This window comes from Pagrus major, chromosome 23 (genome assembly GCF_040436345.1).
Source record: "Pagrus major chromosome 23, Pma_NU_1.0".
NCBI classification, from domain to species: Eukaryota; Metazoa; Chordata; class Actinopteri; order Spariformes; family Sparidae; genus Pagrus; species Pagrus major.
The window spans coordinates 7,646,822-7,664,609 of NC_133237.1; the positions used below are offsets into that span (position 1 = coordinate 7,646,822).

The following is a 17,788-nucleotide window of genomic DNA, read 5'->3' on the forward strand; positions in this document are numbered from 1 at the left end:
GTACTGCACTTCAGTGCAATTTTCAGGTACTTGTACTTTACTAGAGTGTTAACATTTTCTGCTACTTTACTTCCACTGCCATGACTGGATTAAATGACTAGTTTACATTAGGTAGACTGTATTTTTTATTATTATTATTTAATGTAACGTGCCTTTACTTATTCAGATTTAGATATTTAAATGGAGAACTTACATTTACTGGCACTTTCAATTGAGGTGAAACCACTGGAGTACTTTATCCTGCACAATGAAGCTGATATTGTTCAGGGTTGTGAAAAGTATCCAAAAATCATACTTAAAAGTAAAGATATTGTGTCAAATTACTACTTTGGTTAAAGTGAAAGTCATTAAGAGTACTTGAGTAAAAGTATCTGATATTAAGTATCAAAAGAACTTATATATATATATAGAAATTATACATATACATGCATGTGTACTGTATACTGTATACTCTTTTCTCTACTGTCTGGGTCCCCTAGTGGCAAGGAGGCCTAAAGCCTGTGCCTAGACCCATACAGCACTCCGCTCATGAGGGAAATATTGGACTTTATACTGCACTACATTTATTTGATACTTCATAGCAACTTTATATAACATTTAACATAAAAAAGAAACATCTGAGTCTTACAAAACACAATGCTCTGCTATAGATTAAACCAGTGGTTTAAAATCTTTTTGGCTTGTGATCCCCTACAGAAAAGCAGTCTGGTTGGAGCATCTTGTTGTTTCAGATGTCTATGTCTGTGTTTATGAGTAGCAGATCTACCCTCACTCTAAATTTCTAACAGGGATGTATTTAAATAGCTGCTAAAAGTATGCAGTGCCTCACACAAAGCTTAGATTTAAGTAAAAAAAATGAATATGAATGTTCGAATGAATCAAACGTTTTCTTCTTTGAATCATCTCACAATCCTGACATTTCACCCAGATAAAGCACGACATAAAATGAAAATGAAAATTGATACATCAGTAATAACAATCTACTAATGTCTCATATAATAAATCACATAGTCACAAATACGTACATTTCATTTTGATTTTTGAAGTTCCTTTTGCTCATTGCACCTCTGCACTTTTGCTTAAGTGTGATTTTGTAACATGACTACTCTAAGTAAAAACTCATGTTTATAACTTTAATGCAATCTATTTTTTTGTCCACTAGAGGGCAACAGCACTACATTACACTGGGTCAGCAATTATGGAGGATTATTTTCATGACCACAAATTCATGTTGACTTATCCATCTGTCTGTCTGTCTGTCTGTCAAAGCTTCATTTATAAGAATCATTTCAAAGTATAATTTCTAAGCTATGCGACAAGAAATTGATTTTTAAGAAGCACACACATTATTTAATAAATATACAGTATATCTGTTTAGTACCATCTGTTTAATACTATTGGTCATAATGTATAGGTGAATTCTTCTGAAACCAAACAGTTAGACTAATTTACTCAAATACATATGTGGCCGTGCCCTTCTGACGGCTCTCATGTCATCCTGACATCATTTGACCTTTGCCCTCCTTTTATATACATTCCTCTCTGTTTTTTCAAACTGAACCTGAATCATCTGATTGATACAAATAAGTCACATGCTAAATCAGTTGGAGGATTGCCTAATTCCTTTATAAGATTTACATTAATTTGCATTTCTTTGTTTAGTTTTTATATGTCATTGAAACTAAATCTCTATTGCCATCTCTGTACTGCCTATGTGCCATCTGGCCTGAACAGTGGTGTATCTAATAAAAGTTTTAAATGCTCCATCTTTTTATGAAAAAAAAGGACTGATTTAGTATTATTGTCCGTGAACTTCTGCACTTAGCTAAACAGCCAATAAAGAAGATCACTGTTAGTTTGCTGCCGTATGACATTAAGTGACTCTGCCAAGCTGTGATCAGTCATCACATTGTGGTCATGATGTTATCAACTGAGGCCAACTCGATCATTTTCCCACAGCGTCTCCCTTAGGGCTGTCTTTCCATGTATACCTCAACGTAGGTTAGAGGAGCGTGGAGACAAATTAGCTGAGCCACCTCAGCCGCACAGTTTAAATGCTGCAAACAATTACACCTCATAAAGTGGTTCTAAAACTGTGAGTCTGTGTACGCCGAGGAGTTGGGTGGGGGGTGGGGGGGTAATCAGTTGATGATGGGCGCGGCAGTGGGATGACTCATATTTGGAGTTGCCTAGCTACAGCCAGGAGTTGTTTTCTTTAGACTCAGAGCGAGAGTACAGTGTGTATGTCTGGATTTCATTGAGAGAGCAAGGCTTTGTGGGGGCGGCATTATCGCAGGGGTGGCACTGAGCAGGAAACAGGAGGAGCACAAATTTTCCCAAAGAGGAGGAGAAATCACGTGAGGAGAAACTGGAGTTAAATGTAGTAATGTCAGTGAGGGAGGGGAAAAAAATAGAGTGAGGTCTACGAAAAGAGCGCCCAGGGTGAGGAAGTGAATCAAGAATGAAAACCCCTAGCCAGTAACCATGGAAACGGGTTGGCTCGACTAAATATGAGGAATTCTTTTTTTATTGAATGTAAACGGTGGCTGGGGCACCACTACTGACACACACAATGTTCGCCCCGCTGGAAGCTGTACTGAAGCCTTCAGAAAAGTATAGTGGCTCACTCACATCTACTGTACAACATCCACCATGTCTGGCACATAATGGACTCCTGAGGTTGCTGCTGTCTGATTCTCACTCAGTTCATAGGCAGCCAGCCAACTGGGCACATGCAAATGCTTAGATAGAAATTCTCTCAGCATATTCTTTGATGTCTTAATTTGATTTTGATTTCCCCTCAAGCAAAGGTTAGGGCAAAAACAACACAGACTCTTCTTTCTACATTTTGATCAAATGTAGAGAGAAGAGTACAATATATGTAATATTTGTAGTAGCCGTATATTGTCTTAATAATAATCATATTAAAGTGACACTATGTCATTTTTTTTACCTTAAAATAACAGTTCCAAAATCATGTTGATGGTACAGTGTATTGTAATAGGGTGAATAGTGGCCCTGTCACAGCCACTCCGCCCACCTATCTCTTCTTTCTGCACTATGTAACTTCAGTGAGAGGGTAGGATCACAGTGTTACACACAGGTTTACTTCAAGAAACAAGTTTTCAAAACATAACATTGTTAGGTGTAATGATTTTTTGTAGTTAGCACCTACAAATTGTTACAGACATGGGATTTGTATTAACGACCGTGGTGTTTCACTCAGAACCTTTGCAGACGCGCCAAATTGTATAAAATGCCAATTTTTACATAATGTTGCTTTAATATTTATACTTTTATTCATAAAATAAATCTAAAAGTGCTTAACATCAAATTATATACAGTATATAAAAGCATTTAAACAAATAAATGGTGGCAAACAAAACACAATACAAAAATAAAATGAAACAATGTTTCAATTAGGGTTAACATTTTAAACTGTAAGGCCCACCGGGTGCTTACCATATGTACAGTTGCCGATTTCTTAGTAGCTATTAAAATACAGTGTTACATAATAGAGGGGAGGCATGTACAATGAAGAAAAAAGAAGAGGACCAAGTATTGGACCCTGTGGAACACCATAACTAATTACAACTACTCAAATTACTGCAATTAAGTCATTTTTTTAAGTCTGTAATTTTACTTGTGCTTAAGTATGCATTACTTAATGTAATCTACTTCATTATTTTGAAATAATAACCGAGCACTGAGTACAATTTGAACCTGCATTTTTGTAGCCACTAAGGCTCTCTCATCACAAACAGGCCAATGTAAATCCTAACATATGGACAAAAAACACAAAACTCTGCAGCAGGCACTATTGCTGCTATTGATGATGCATTAAACATCAACAGTTGAAAAGAAACTAATATTCTGAGTAGTGTTTGAGAAGAATACTTTGTACTTTGACTTAATTATTATTTTAATACCAGTAGTTTTACTTGTAATTGAGTAATATTTCAGCAATGTAACTGTACTCATACTTGAGTGCAGATTTTCAGTACTCTTTCCACCACTGCAAAATATTATGATTCATTGTTATCCTTAATTGAACCTGCTCTTTTTGCCTACTCAGTTGTTAGCATTGCCAGGCTGCCTGTATGTCCCCCGACTGAACACTTCAACTTCTTGAATATACATGTAAAAAGAATAGTCCATTATTTTCTGACTGGTGGAGTGAGGAGGAGGTTGCCTTCAAATAATGAGTTATTGTTGAACAGAAGGCCACAACATGGACACATACTGTGGAGGTGGTGATGACTGGAAAAAGGAAAATGATGATCTGACTTCTGAGAATCAGAGAGAAGAACAGTGGTAAAGTAAGCTGTTAGTGCATGTTGTTGTTTTTTCTGTCGCACCTTGTCAATGCATCACTCCCTTAGAGGATGATAAGTATGCAGTATGTATGTACAATATAAATGTTTGTTTTTCTCCTGAAACTGGGGTCATGTTTCAGATGAGGATGTGTAGGCCTGTGTATATGTATGCAGGCGTGAATATGAGTACACGTGTGAGAACATTTGTGTCTAACTCCTCCACTGACATGCCTGTACAGTGGCTTATCATCCAAACCAGCCCGGTGACACTTGCGGCAGAGAAGAGGGCGATGGTCGGCGTTTCCATTTAGTCAACTGCCTGGGGCGAGGTGAGAGTTTCATCACAAACAGCCACTGACAGTGCCCCTTGTGTTTGCTCGGCCTCATTCAAGAGAAAACGCACACAGCCAAAGTGTTGGAAATTATCTGTGCAATTCCTGTTAATATAGTCGGGCTAGTAGTTGGGCTGTTTTTACAATAGGAGTTTAGAAATCACAGGGCAGGGTGCGACATTGTGTAAGACAGAGAAGGAATGAGCGGAGTGAGACAGTCAACCACAGACAGAGAGCTTTACTATTGTGTAAAACAGCAGTGACTTGGCTGTGGTCAGGCTCACTCCTCTGGCATGTAGGCACTGCTCTGCTGGCTTTGTTTCACACACTCATGTTGAAATACTCACTCACTGAGACTCCTCACAAACACCTTAATTAAGGGATTCTGACATTACTCAACCAGAAATAGCAATCTGTCCCACTATAGGCCTTGTTTGTCTATTTACATCTAATGCATGCCACAGCTTTAAGACAGAAGATGCGACATGTAAACTATGATGAAAGAGTGCTTGTTGAAGATGTTGGAAAAGTTACAGTAACGGTCCTCTTGACTGGCCACTTAACTTATTTTCCACAATGTAAAATGTCAAAGTGTAGCATAGTTAAGTTCTGTGTATTTCGGTCATTTTTCAATAGCAGATTCAGGCCTGCATTCAGCTCTTTAATGACCCCACAGTGTGCAGTAAACAGGGCTCAGGAACTTAAAGAGCCACCCTGAACCTGCCAACCCTGAGAAAGTATTTTCAGGAATCAACGTTAATACTTGTGCACACAACACTTTACAGCGCAGACAATATCACAACTGTTCACAAGTGATCTTTTATGACTCTGGTTTTTCCGGTACTGATCGGCAATAGCAGCACGACAAAAGGCTGATTATTGAGCAAGCCACCTCATTGGTCTTCTTCATTCGTTACACAGGCATGTGATTTGTCGACTTGTGTTTGGATCCAAAAAACGTGTTGCGGCTAAGCTCCTGCCCCGCCCCCTCCCCCAATACACACAGTGGTAGACAATGGAGTGGTCAAACACCAACTAGGTTTTTACTCTGCAAATGATCACTGACTGTTGCATGACTCATGGCATTTCCTCTCCCGAAAATATACAAAGAACTAAAAAAAAGGCCTGATTCTTGCATAACTCAAGTGGAAAAAAGTAGACATGCATGCTGGTTTCAGTCAGTAGTCATGCTTTGTGGAAAGGGCTGGGGGGGAGGGCCGTTACACACTGTATGGCACAGTACAACCCTTGGCTTACCTCACCTGTAAGGTGGGGTTGACACGCCCAGAACAGAATCAGGTCCAACCACATTCTCTAATGCCAGCTCTCTTTATCTCAGTCTTTCTCTCTCTTGTTTTTTTTTCTCCTCTATGTCATCATAAGATCGTGTCTCACAAGCAGGTGTACTCGAAGATTTATCACTATTGTAATTTTAAAAAAGTCAAATTGTAAAGGTCCTGATAGGAGTACATGCACCATCCTCACATATTAGGGAACTGTCCATCAAGGCAGCTGAAGTGCAGAATTTCAAGGGACTGACATTCTCTCCCATAGGGATTTGGGAGGGACACTTTGGACGTTAAGCAGTACAATCAAGGTGTGGTGTCTGAAATTCAGACTGATGAACACGAATGGAAAGACATTCTTTCATGTCAGCTTTCTCAATGCATAGACTCATACACTGCTACAGGTGTGTGGCGGTGTGTGTTTCTGCCTGTATTTTCTTTGTTTTCTTATTATTTCGCAGTGTATTTTTCTTGGCGGTAGTGATTCTGGGGAAAGATAGTCGATTTTTTGGGTCGCAGGTCGTCAAACACAGACGCTTTGGGTTGGCAGCTCACCAGCCCAAAGCGACAGTACAAACAGCAGCTGACAAATACTGTCTAGTCTGCCTTTATGTGGTAAAATGTGTGGTATATTTACTGTGGCTTCCATGGAGTGTGACAATGTTGTCATAGAAATCAGAGATTTGCATAAGGTTGCAGAGACCTGACGTGTTGCCATGGCAGAGACATCATTTAGTTCAACAATTCAACACTGGCTATGTTTAGCATTCCAGCTTTCTGAGTCCCTCTGTCTACGTATGAAAAAGGTTATTTTCCATGACAACCACATTACAACACACTGTTCTTCTTAGATTTGAACAAAGGAGAAGTTAATTGGTTTCACTCCTAAGAGAGATGTCAGGCGATAGTGTATTTGTACGTATGGGTGTGTGTGTGTGTGTGTTAGTGGTGAAGGAAGTATTCAGATCCTTTTCTTTACTAATAGCCCTAATGCTACACTACAATATAAGTAAAAGTCCTGCATTCAAAATATCGCTTAAGTAAAAAGTATGTAGGTATTATCAGCAATATTACTTTAAGTATAACAAGTAAAAGTACTCTTTGTGCAGTAAAATGTTCTCTGTCAGTGGTGTACTTTTATATATGATGTTTTTGGATTAATATTAATTAATAGCAATAATATTGAAAAAGAACACTATTTGTCTCTGAGATGTAGTAGGATAGAAGTATGAAGTTGCATGAAGTGGAAATTGTGTGTGTTTGTGTGTGTCTGTGTGTGTGTAACCCTATGACCCCCCCAGAATGTAGCCACACGAGTAGCCTTACTATAAACACTCAAGCAGGCTCTGCTGCCTTTCAAGGCCACTGCATTGGCAGGTAAATTATTTTGGAAGCCTGTTATTATCCTGCTGGCTCATACCTGAGGCTGCGGCAGCCTGACATGATACTGACCAGGTACTCTGCTGAGCCTTTGACTCAGACTTCTGTTGAAGTGTCGGCATATTTTTATACTCACCAGAGGCAAACAAGTGACCTCAGTCTCCTTGTCCGCACCCAGAGTATTTAAGTCTGTCTATATCTACTTGTGTGTATCCGACTTTCCTGTCTGACTTTGATACGTCAAATTTGTATGTATTCAAATATTATTTGGAGCTCAGTTTGAGACCAGAAAGTAGAGATAATGAGGCAGTTATGTAGTGAAACCTAATAAATAAACTAAAGAAGCGATTTCTAAAGAAATTGCGATGTGAATACTGATGCTGGTTTAAAAGCAGATGCTACACTGCATTGCTGTCTTTAAAGTTGAATGATATCAAAAATGTATAAAAGATGTGGAATATTTTAAGATTTGTTGATAAACGGACACTAAACTGAATTGCTGGCTTCAATTTGTATGGAGAAGCAGCTGACGGAGTATGAAGAGTTGGAAAAGTGGCAAAGGGTAAATAAAACTCATAATGTATGAGAAGAAGTAGAGTTTCTGGATTTAAGTATGAATGAGCAGATACAAGTTGAAATGAGTATGATATTTTGAAAGAGTGGGAAAGGAATAAATAATGCAAAAATAAAGTGTAAGGTAGATTGATTACATTGCTTCATTAAAGGCTGGGAGCTAAACTAAATAGCTGGCTTAACTTTGAAGAAGCTGCTGAACGAGCACAGAGAGTTGGAAAAGAAGGACAATTTAGTTTTCACTGAAAGTATGACTAGTAGACAAGTGAGTAAATAAGAATGAAAACATGCATGAAAAAGTGTAGGAAGCAATATAAATAGTTGGAAATGTGGGAATGGGCTAGAGGATGCAAAATAAAGTGTAAGGTAGGAGCTGAACTGTATTGCTTGAATAATGGCTGGGAGCTAAACTGCATTGCTTAAACAATGGCTGGGAGCTAAACTGCATTGCTGTCATAACTTTGTTTGAAGAAGCAACTAAAGGAGTATGACAAACTGGTCACGTGGCAAAGGTCCTAATTAGTATGAATGTGATTTATGTTAAAAAACAGATGATGTATGAAAGATGTGGAACAAGACAGATTAATTAGACTTTCTGGCTAAAAGTATATGAGCAGATAAAAGTTCAAAGGGTTTGAATAGTTTGAAAAATATAGTGTGAGCTGGCAGATTAATGGCTTTGCTGCACGAATGGCAGGCGTGACCTGCATAGCTGTCCTAACTTTTTTTTATGAAGAAGCAGCTGAAAGAGTATAAAGAGTTGGAAAAATGGGAAAAGGTCTAATCTGTATGAATGGGATTCAAAAGTTGAATAAAACCCATAATGCATGAATATTTGAAACATTATACGGTTTGAATGGAGTTTATCTCTGAAAGTATAAGAGTTGAAAGTTAAATGAAATACTGTTGGAAGAAATATTAGTGGACATGGGCTAAATAATGCAGAATGCAATGTAAGCTAGGAGCTCGACATCGCTTGAATAATGGCCGGAGCTGAACTGCATTGCTTGAATAATAGCTGGGAGCTAAACTGCTTTGCTGGCTCAAAGGGTAAGTTCAGGTTTTCTGAAGTGGGGTTGTATGAGGTACTTTTACATAGTCAGTGTATGACCTAGAGTAGGTGGCAGTTGGCATGGCCAGTTTGGTGAAGCAGCAGGAGTACCAGGGAGAAGCTGCAAAACATGTTTTAGCCCATTAAAAAAGGCCCACCTAAAAAAATCAATATCAGGTTAAGTGTACAATATCATTAAAATATCTTCACAGCTTTAGCTTGCCTTCAGACAGCCCTTTCCAACGTGAAACTGATGCTATTGTAGTGTTCTCACCAAAGCCACCCCTTGACAAAAAGGTGTCTGGTGGCAAAACAAAGGAGTTTTTGGCCTCGATCAGTTAGCTTGTTTGTGTTATTGCGTGACTTCAGTGAATCATGCATCCGACATTCACACCTATTAAGAGGACCATCCCGCCTTTTTGTTTTAAGATGCAACAGTGCGTAAGGAATGTATCACCTGTGTGGTCAGGTGTTCAACATGGGTCTTAGAAGAAAAAACAAGCTTATGTTTGATAAGAGATCTGAAATTAATTAAATTCTTTCTTCTGAACCCTTTTTTTGCAAGGTTTACTTCCCTAATTTACATTACATTCCCTATTAAAATAAACCTGGCTCGTAAGGCCATGACAAAGTGTGAGACACCAAAAGTTATACAAAGTAATTTATTAAACAGACTGAGATTAATTAAATACATACAAATAGACACATGGTGGATGCACAGAGTGGATGGTGTGCATGAGAGGGGAGAAGGTGTGTGAGTGGTGTGAGGTGCGTGTAAACAAAGTAAAGGGAAGAACGGGAAAGGAACTAATGCTGGAAAATAACGGGTGCCTGCAGGGAAGTTAGTAACAGACTGTTAGTAACAGTCAGGGCTTCATAGACTGGGAGCCTAGTTGTTCCTGGTTGGCACTGATGATCCTCTGCCTCACATGGGTCATCTCAAAGGAATGTTCTAATTCTGACAGTTTTGCCAATCTCTAAATCAACTCCTCTTCAACCTCTTCGTACTCATCTGTTCACTTTGAAATTTCATTCAAGCTTCAAACCGGCGTCCACTGTGTGGCTCATGTATCAGCATATTTCAGACATTTCCGCTTGAACACACTTGATCTGTTTTCAATTGACATTTCAACTGTATCCATCCCTTTCTTCCCACGTAACACTTTAACTGCTTTCAGGACTTCTTTCATTTCTTATTGTTTGACAGCTCATCTGCTTTCAGTGATTAAATTCCAACTGACATCTCAACGTTTAATGGTTACACTTCAGCTGGCACCTCACGGCATTAATTTAGTGGTTACACTTCCAATTTACTGACATTTTATCTTCTTTGCACACTTCAGGCAAGTTGTCAGTCAAGACAGTATGCACATGCATGCACATACACAAATGCATATGTGAGATTCTTGGCTGGTGTCGTACACCTGAGTGGGACTTGTGGAATACCACAGTGACAGGTGGATGTGCATTTGTGCCCCTGATTGTTGTTGCCTGGAGCTGCACACAAATACATGTCAGAACACAGGGTGAACAAACACACAAACCACGTTTACCCACACGCCTGCTTTAAATTCTCCCTCCCTTTTATTGATTCATTCATTTTCCTTCAGCATGCAGGAAGAGTTTTGTCCTGTTTTATAATGTGTGTGGCGTTCTAAGACTTTCATTATTGAGCCTGATGTAACACACTGCTCTTTGGCCTAGTTCTCTGAGGTCTCCTTCATCTCATACTGTAAGAGGAACTTTTTGAATTATTAGATGTGATTACGATGAGGCTCTGCTGCCCAAATGATGTCCCGGATTCACCACAGGAATTCAACCACAATTTTGGGATCAGCAGGCTCTAAGAAGAAGATGCAAATGTTATCTTGTATTATTATGTGATGTGATTTTAGTCAAAAATCTTGAGGGATGTTAAAAGATTCCCCCTTAAACTAAACTATTGCATGTGACGCACTGAAGATGCAGTGGATTTTGACTCATTAGGACCATATCAATCACTACCAGCTATAAAACAATTATGTTGAGTAATAATTAATGAACTTGCAGCAGTGTGAAATGTTTCCAGCAACACCCCCTCCAAATTCCTCTCTCACGGCCTTCATGTCTCTCTCTATCTTCCTCCCTCCCTCCTCCCGTCTCACTCAAGCTATGACTTGCACCCATTTTGCCCCCACCTCTTTCTCCCTCGCAACCAACAACATTCCTTCGTCCTGAAACTTCCCTTCCTCTGTAACAAAAGCGGGAAAAGACGAAGGGCGGCCATCAGGAAGAAACACTACACTGACGGCTGTGCCCGCCTGAGTTTGACTGTTTGTTTATGTTCATACAACAGCAACGGTGTGACTGTGACTAGGCCGGGCTGCCGTCGGTCCCCATGGCAGCATGCGTAGAATCATTGTCAATAATGCCTAATGTTGTGGGAGTTCCCCCTTGAAACATCAGTGAGTCATCAGCGGCCCTCTCAGATGAAAATCACCACCATCAGCTGAATGACAAAGATATGAGACACCCATACACAAAAGGAAAATCTATCGCCTGCCCACTGAAGTTGTTGAAATAGTGAGCTTTTGCATGTGTGTAAAGCAGACAGACAGAGGAGTGAGGGTGGGACGGGAGCAAGGAGTCGAGCAGGAGGGCGTAAAAAGAGGCAGAGACTACGTGATCAAATGAGCGGGAGGCTTGCCTGGGGTGTGGACTTAAAAAGAGGGCAGGGTAAAAGTGGGCGGGTGGGTAGTTACTAGGCTTGTGTTTGTGCATTTAGACTCTGAGTCTGAAATTAGTGTCCTAGAGAGCAGGAGAACGACTTGAAGAGACACATCGGCATCAAACAGTAAGTCAAAGATTCTTCTTGTGCTTTTCAAATACCTCTATCCTCTCTACAGCTGCTGCAGAAAGAACTGTCCTGTTTGAATAAGAGTCCTTCTGATTTGCTCCAGTGTTTTGGGGTTTTTTTTGTACTTCACTATTTAGAAAAAGAAAATAATGAGGGAAACTGAGTAAAGGCAGGTGTGTGTGTGTACGTCCCTCCAACTTTGCTACTGAATAACAATCCATCATAGCTGGGCAGGTGAGGCTGCTTTCCAGATGTGCTCAGTACCTGCAACAGTTGTTGCACTGAAGCGAGAGGATTACTTTCTTTCTTCCTTTCCAGATTTTAACATTGTAAAACTCAACCTCAGCCATTTGTTTTCCATTTTGCGTAATGGAAAATATGCCACATCCAGAACAGATTTAAAACTCCCAGCAGCAACAGATGACACGTCTTGTTTCCAGGCAAAATTCTTGGTGATCAAAGTATTCCACCAGTGTGTTTCAAATTTAAAGCATTCAACTGCTGAGCATTTAAGTTCGCTTATTATTTTTTTTATTTTGTATTTTTTTCACCCAGAAGTTGTTCATTAAAGTTTGGTCGTCTGGCAACTCAAGAGCTCGGCTGTTGTTTGAGCTCTCAGTGCTTCAGGCAAAAGAATTACACAAATATTTAAAAAGTCAACCTTTCACTTCATTGTAGCTCTCTAAAGCAGATGAAAGGTGGGAAATATCGGTAGGGATGTGTCAGGCGGGATCACGTGTATCAGTGTGCCCCCGGCGCTCTGTATATGTGTGTGGTTACGTGCGAGAAAGGGAGCTGAGTGTGAGTGTGTGTGTGTGTATGTGTGGACCCAGCCCTTGACCACTCCTTCACTGGAGAAAGAACCAGCACATTCCAGATGTGACTCTTCCTCTGTTCACACCCAATGTAGCTTAAATGTTGCATACAGATATAGATAGTTTCACTTACAAGGAAGGCTGGAGCGAATATCAGAGATTGAATCTGTGATATCTCAGGGCAGAGCCACCTGTAGAGGGGCTGGTGAAGTGGAACGGCTGCAGGTACAGTTAAGAGGCCAAAAGAGCAGTGGAAAAGAGAGTTTTGTAATTAGCCACTTTTGTAAGTACATTCTCAAAATCTAATCAAGTGGGTGAGGTGTGGACCAGCGAAGAGAGGGGATAGCAGGTATTCTCTGCAGTTATTTTAAGGAGTGGCAGGTTTGTTAAAAGCACAAGACAAGTCTGAACTCATCTGCCTGTCAGGAACTTCCCTCCTTAACACTCTCTCTGTACCAAAAGTATCTCTTTGCCCAGCGATCAACTGATTTTGTTTACTGATCTCTGTCCGCACAAATATTTTCCAACACCTGGCTGCGATTCTTGATAGGAACATCATCTTGCCCGTCTATTTGCAGGCATTTCTCTGGGAGCGCGTTAGCTGTAACTCAAAGTAATTAGAAGTTGTGAAGCCACGCCCTGAGTGGGTGCCAGGTTTTGGTCTTTTGCTTTGCAGCTCTGGATGTGTGTGTGTTTGTGTGTCTGTCATTTAATGGCTGCCTTTGTGAAACCAGGCAGGAAGTGTGCACCCTTTGTTTGAGGCCCTATTTGATTCTTTCAGCTTATATTAGCTGCTAGTTGTTGTGGGTGTGTGTGTGTGTGTGTCTTTCTTTATTAGGTCGAGTTAGCCCTCCAGTTATTTCATGCTGCATAATAAAGAGTGGGAAGTGGAATAACAAGTTTCCTCTTGTGCCTGTCGCTCTCTCTCTCTCCCTCTCCAGAGCAGTCACCATGCTGATTCTCCTCGCTGCCATCTTTGCCCTTCACATCATTGGCATCATCCTTCTCCTGGTGGCCACCATTGACAATGTAAGTAATTACATTTAGCCGTGTTTCAATCACTTTGAATTATTTAATTTCCACATGCTTGTAGAGGACGGCACCATCATCTCCACCATAAAGACTCGTTACAGCCCAAAGGCATCACTTCCCCAGCATCATCTCTAACTTCCTGGCTAGTTTGAGTGTTAAAATGACAGTTCTGAAGAGTTATGTGCATCCCATCACATGCTGACAGACAGCAAAGAGTCAGGACTGATGAGTGATTGGCCTTCATTCCTTCTCTCTCAGTGGTCCACTGTTCCTCTCAGGGCCACATATTTGACATTTCTAGGTGCCACCGTGTTGTAACTCAGTGCCACTGAGTGCATTTCCGTTGTGTACTCATCTAAACTGCAGGCAAGGCGTCAGTCAGACAGTGCACATGTAATACTAACATGAAAATATGTGAGATTCCTGCCTGAGTGTCGCATACCTGAGCGAGAGAATGCCACAGTGACAAGCGGATGTGCATGGCTCCTTTTGATTGTTGTCCCCTTGCCTGCAGCTTCACACAAATACATGTCAGAACACAGGGTGGACACACACACAAAATATGTTTACCCACAATCCCGCTCGGAATTGATTCATTCATTTTTCCCGATGACGCAGGAATGTTGTACATATTTAAGCAACAGCTGCAACAAAATCGCACGTATTTTTCAACTGTAACATTTTGTCTGTCCTTCCGTCTTTTCAGGCCTGGTGGATGACTAACAGCATCAGCACTGATGTGTGGGGTCGGTGGATACAGACAAACGGAGTGTGGAACCTCACTGATCTTCCCACAGGCTCACACTACCCAACAGGTAAGAGACAAACACACACACACACACACACACCGCCCGTGCTGCAAAGAAGCAGAGTAGGGAGAACCTGTTTTCCAATCATACAACACCTGAACACTCAAAGTCATACTTACTTCTCAATAAAACCAAACTGCTCCCTCACTGTTTAAACGGTTTTCTGACGCACACTACGACTTACTGTCTTTGTACTGATTGTGTTCACTATTTATTAAAGTCACTGAAGACCTGGCTTTAAATCTACGTATTCAAGTAATTCTCTAATACTAAACATTAACCGACTGGTGACTAGCAACTATATTTAGTAGTTAGTAGTAATTATGTTAAGGAAAAGCCCAACAGAATTTTTTCTGTAAGAGGTGGACAATGTTGATTTTCTTTTAAAGACACACAAAAAAATCACAAAACGATGGTTTGGCATCTGCTTGAATGGTTAGAAAAACATGCTGATTTGGAAAAATTACAATGGATGTGTGCTTAGCTCAGCTAGTACTTTAAGCGGTGTGAAGGATATTATTAAATACCACAGCGGACTAATGGGTTAAATATTTGCGCTGAAAAACTCAACCCACCTGCGTCATTAGGGCAGTGTGTGTGTGTGTGTGTGTGTGTGTGTGTGTGTGTGTGTGTGTGTGTGGTTTGATCAGATGATTTACAAACATCTCACCAACTGACAACAGACTTTGATTCAAATTTAGCTAAATTCTGATTGGCGCACAGAAGTACATGACATCACCTGTTTCTAAATGAGCCCCGCCCCCTTAACACGTGAGATAGACAGAAACAGAAATCACCCCTGAGACAACCAGAACTGTAGTAGAAAATAGTGTGTTCATGTAAGATTTCATCTTTTACAGTAAGATGAACAAAAATTCTTTGAGAGCTTCACGTGAAATGAAAAATAAGTAGCTGTAACAATTTTTTAAAGTGTTTTTCACATCCTCCCAAACATTGAATGTAAGTCAGTCGTGGACACACAGCGGGTTAGCAGTTATCCAAATTATTATGTTTTTCACATTGCAAATTAAAAGCACTTCAAAATGATGCTGCCATATAGACATAGACATACAAGACGTACCATTATGTAGCAAAATGAAAGTAAAGACTTGTGTTTGCCTCCTAAACCTTATGTATAGGGATGGGTATGGTTTTGGTTAAACGGTAATTACAGCTTTGGATCTTCAAAGCATACAAAACGTACAGAAGTTGTTGTTTGTCCTCACGTGGCAGCGTAATTATCATGTTTTAAAATCCTAAAACATTTAATATGTTTGAACCAGATTCAAAACAAAGTATCACTGTACCATCGCTGTCTTCTGGGTGTGTCAGGGTGATGTCTAGCACATACCTCTCCTACCCATCACACACGTGTATCCTCATTGTGTTGCCCTCTCTCTGGCTCCCCCTGCAGACTACCTCCAGGCGGTGCAGGCCAGCTCCGTGCTCGCTTGCATCTTCTCCATCCTGGGCATCTTCGTGTTCGTGGCTCAGCTCTTTACCCTCGCCAAAGGACAGAGGTTCACCATCTCTGGCATCTTTCAGCTCCTCGCATGTGAGTATTTTTAAAAAAATTTCTCAATCTCGTTTTGATTACTTTCCATCTCTCTGCATTTCCCTCAATCATGTCCTCACCGACGTCTCCTTCCCCTCCAGGCCTGTGCATCATGATCGCAGCCTCCATCTACACAGACCGCTTCCACTTAAATGAGAAAGACGGTTGGTACGGTCACAGCTACATCCTGGCTTGGATCGCCTTCGGTCTTACGTTCATCTCCTCCATCACTTACTTTGTGCTACGTAAGAAGACTGCATGAGAAGGACACTAGAGCTAGCTCCAACCAGCCCAAAACCTTTGGCTGGATCTACTCCTTCAGCTGAAATCTGGTTTTAGTCACAGATGTGTTATATTTGCCTGTTTTGGACATCAGATTTGAGCTGCTTGTGTATATCCAGCTACAGATATATCAGACCTTTCAATCCTCTCAAATACATATGAGTGTTTAACTGAGTGTGCTGTCAGGGTTTCACAGACTGTGTAGTAAAAAGGCAAACTCAGTCAAGCACAGATGTATTTGAGTATGTTTTCAAGCACGAGTTTTGGGCTGGATTTCTTGTGGGCATCTAAGGATTTTAGATTTAAAATGTGCCTTAATGCGTATGAGATGCTATAATAAATTAAGATCTATCAATGTTTTTGGATTATAACAAAAGCAGGTTGAAGAGTCAAATCTGTGCTTTTGTTTCTTTGATGTATTTACATATAGATATGGATTCGAGTGTTGGATAAAAAGGGGCGAGTTTATCATTTTAGTTTGTTTTTTTCTTTTGTTATTTTATTGTTCGTTCACCAATTTTCATTTATCTGCGCTGGTATTACTTCAAATAACGTGCCACTAATTAAACCGAGTGTAACTACAGCATGGCAGCATTGATTTTTGCAAAGTTGTGCTGTTTTGAAGCCTTAAAAAACCCATGATATGCCACCTGTTGTAGATTTGTGTGTGATCTAATGATGCAAATGTGATATAAAGTTTAAATACAATAATATAATGCAGCTGAGTTTTTTTTGCAATTATATCTAATTAGGATCATGACAACCAGTTTTGTGTTGAAGTAAAATGCCAAATCATTGTTATATCAGCCTGCCCAGAAACTCTTACACTACATCACTGTAGACGGTTTATATAAAGCTGTCAGAGTAGAGAGACAGAAAATAATTAACCTGTAATTATACATAACTCAACTTATCAATTATAATGTAATGTAAATCCAACCATGTACCAGTAATATACCACACCTTCAAACCTCTCATGTATTCTCCTTCTTTGTCAAATCAGTGTGACAGAAAGGCAACTGCCTTGACCTTCAAAGCGTGAGACACAACGTGTAAATATGCTTCGTCTCCCATAATGCTCTGTCTGATGCTGTTGTATTTTTGCTACCATTATTTCTCATTATGGATGACAATGACAGCGATTTTTACAATAATAAAACAGGATTTCCAACCAATTATTGAAGTTATTTTTTGTGTCTTCTCCACTTGTCATAATTATGTTCTATTGGCTTCTTTGTTGCAAACTTCCTTTAAGGCTTGTAGACAGAAAGATGTGAAATGTTTCAAACAGGGATTATCACATTTATTTAAATTTTGTGCCTCAGCCAAGACAAAATATTTCCTGTTACATTATGAAATTGCAAATAGTTCCTATAATAGTTCAGAAAAAGCACAGACAAGGCTCTGCTTCCTAAGGAAACTTTAGAAGGCTACATTTCAGAGCCAGATTCTTGGCGACTTTTACGGAGGAGCAATAGAAAGCATCCTGACTGGAAACATCACAAACTGGCATGGTTTGTG

At 40.1% G+C, this 17,788-nt stretch overlaps 1 protein-coding gene across 3 annotated transcripts; it reads left to right on the plus strand.

Moving 5' to 3' along the window:
• Position 1: 1 nt before the first annotated feature.
• On the plus strand, positions 2-17,443 carry LOC141019636 (epithelial membrane protein 2-like). Of its 3 annotated transcripts, none has more exons than XM_073494616.1 (5): positions 2-26; positions 13,536-13,618; positions 14,328-14,436; positions 15,845-15,985; positions 16,087-17,443. In XM_073494616.1, exons 2-5 carry the CDS (start codon positions 13,541-13,543, stop codon positions 16,245-16,247), a joined length of 489 nt encoding a protein of 162 aa, XP_073350717.1. In that variant the 5' UTR covers positions 2-26; positions 13,536-13,540; the 3' UTR covers positions 16,248-17,443. The 3 variants fall into 3 exon arrangements, with proteins under 3 accessions (XP_073350717.1, XP_073350716.1, XP_073350715.1); XM_073494615.1 differs by having other exon boundaries at positions 5-26; positions 13,531-13,618; XM_073494614.1 differs by lacking the exon at positions 2-26 and adding an exon at positions 11,472-11,771 and having other exon boundaries at positions 13,531-13,618.
• Positions 17,444-17,788: the final 345 nt, after the last annotated feature.

What these genes read in the sequence shown, in the direction of transcription:
- LOC141019636 (XM_073494616.1), top strand. Translation starts at nt 13,541, where the DNA reads ATGCTGATTCTCCTCGCTGCCATCTTTGCCCTTCACATCATTGGCATC. An exon ending in TGGTGGCCACCATTGACAAT is followed by an intron (nt 13,619 to 14,327) that starts GTAAGTAATTAC and finishes CCGTCTTTTCAG; the next exon opens with GCCTGGTGGATGACTAACAG. An exon ending in CATCTTTCAGCTCCTCGCAT is followed by an intron (nt 15,986 to 16,086) that starts GTGAGTATTTTT and finishes CTTCCCCTCCAG; the next exon opens with GCCTGTGCATCATGATCGCA.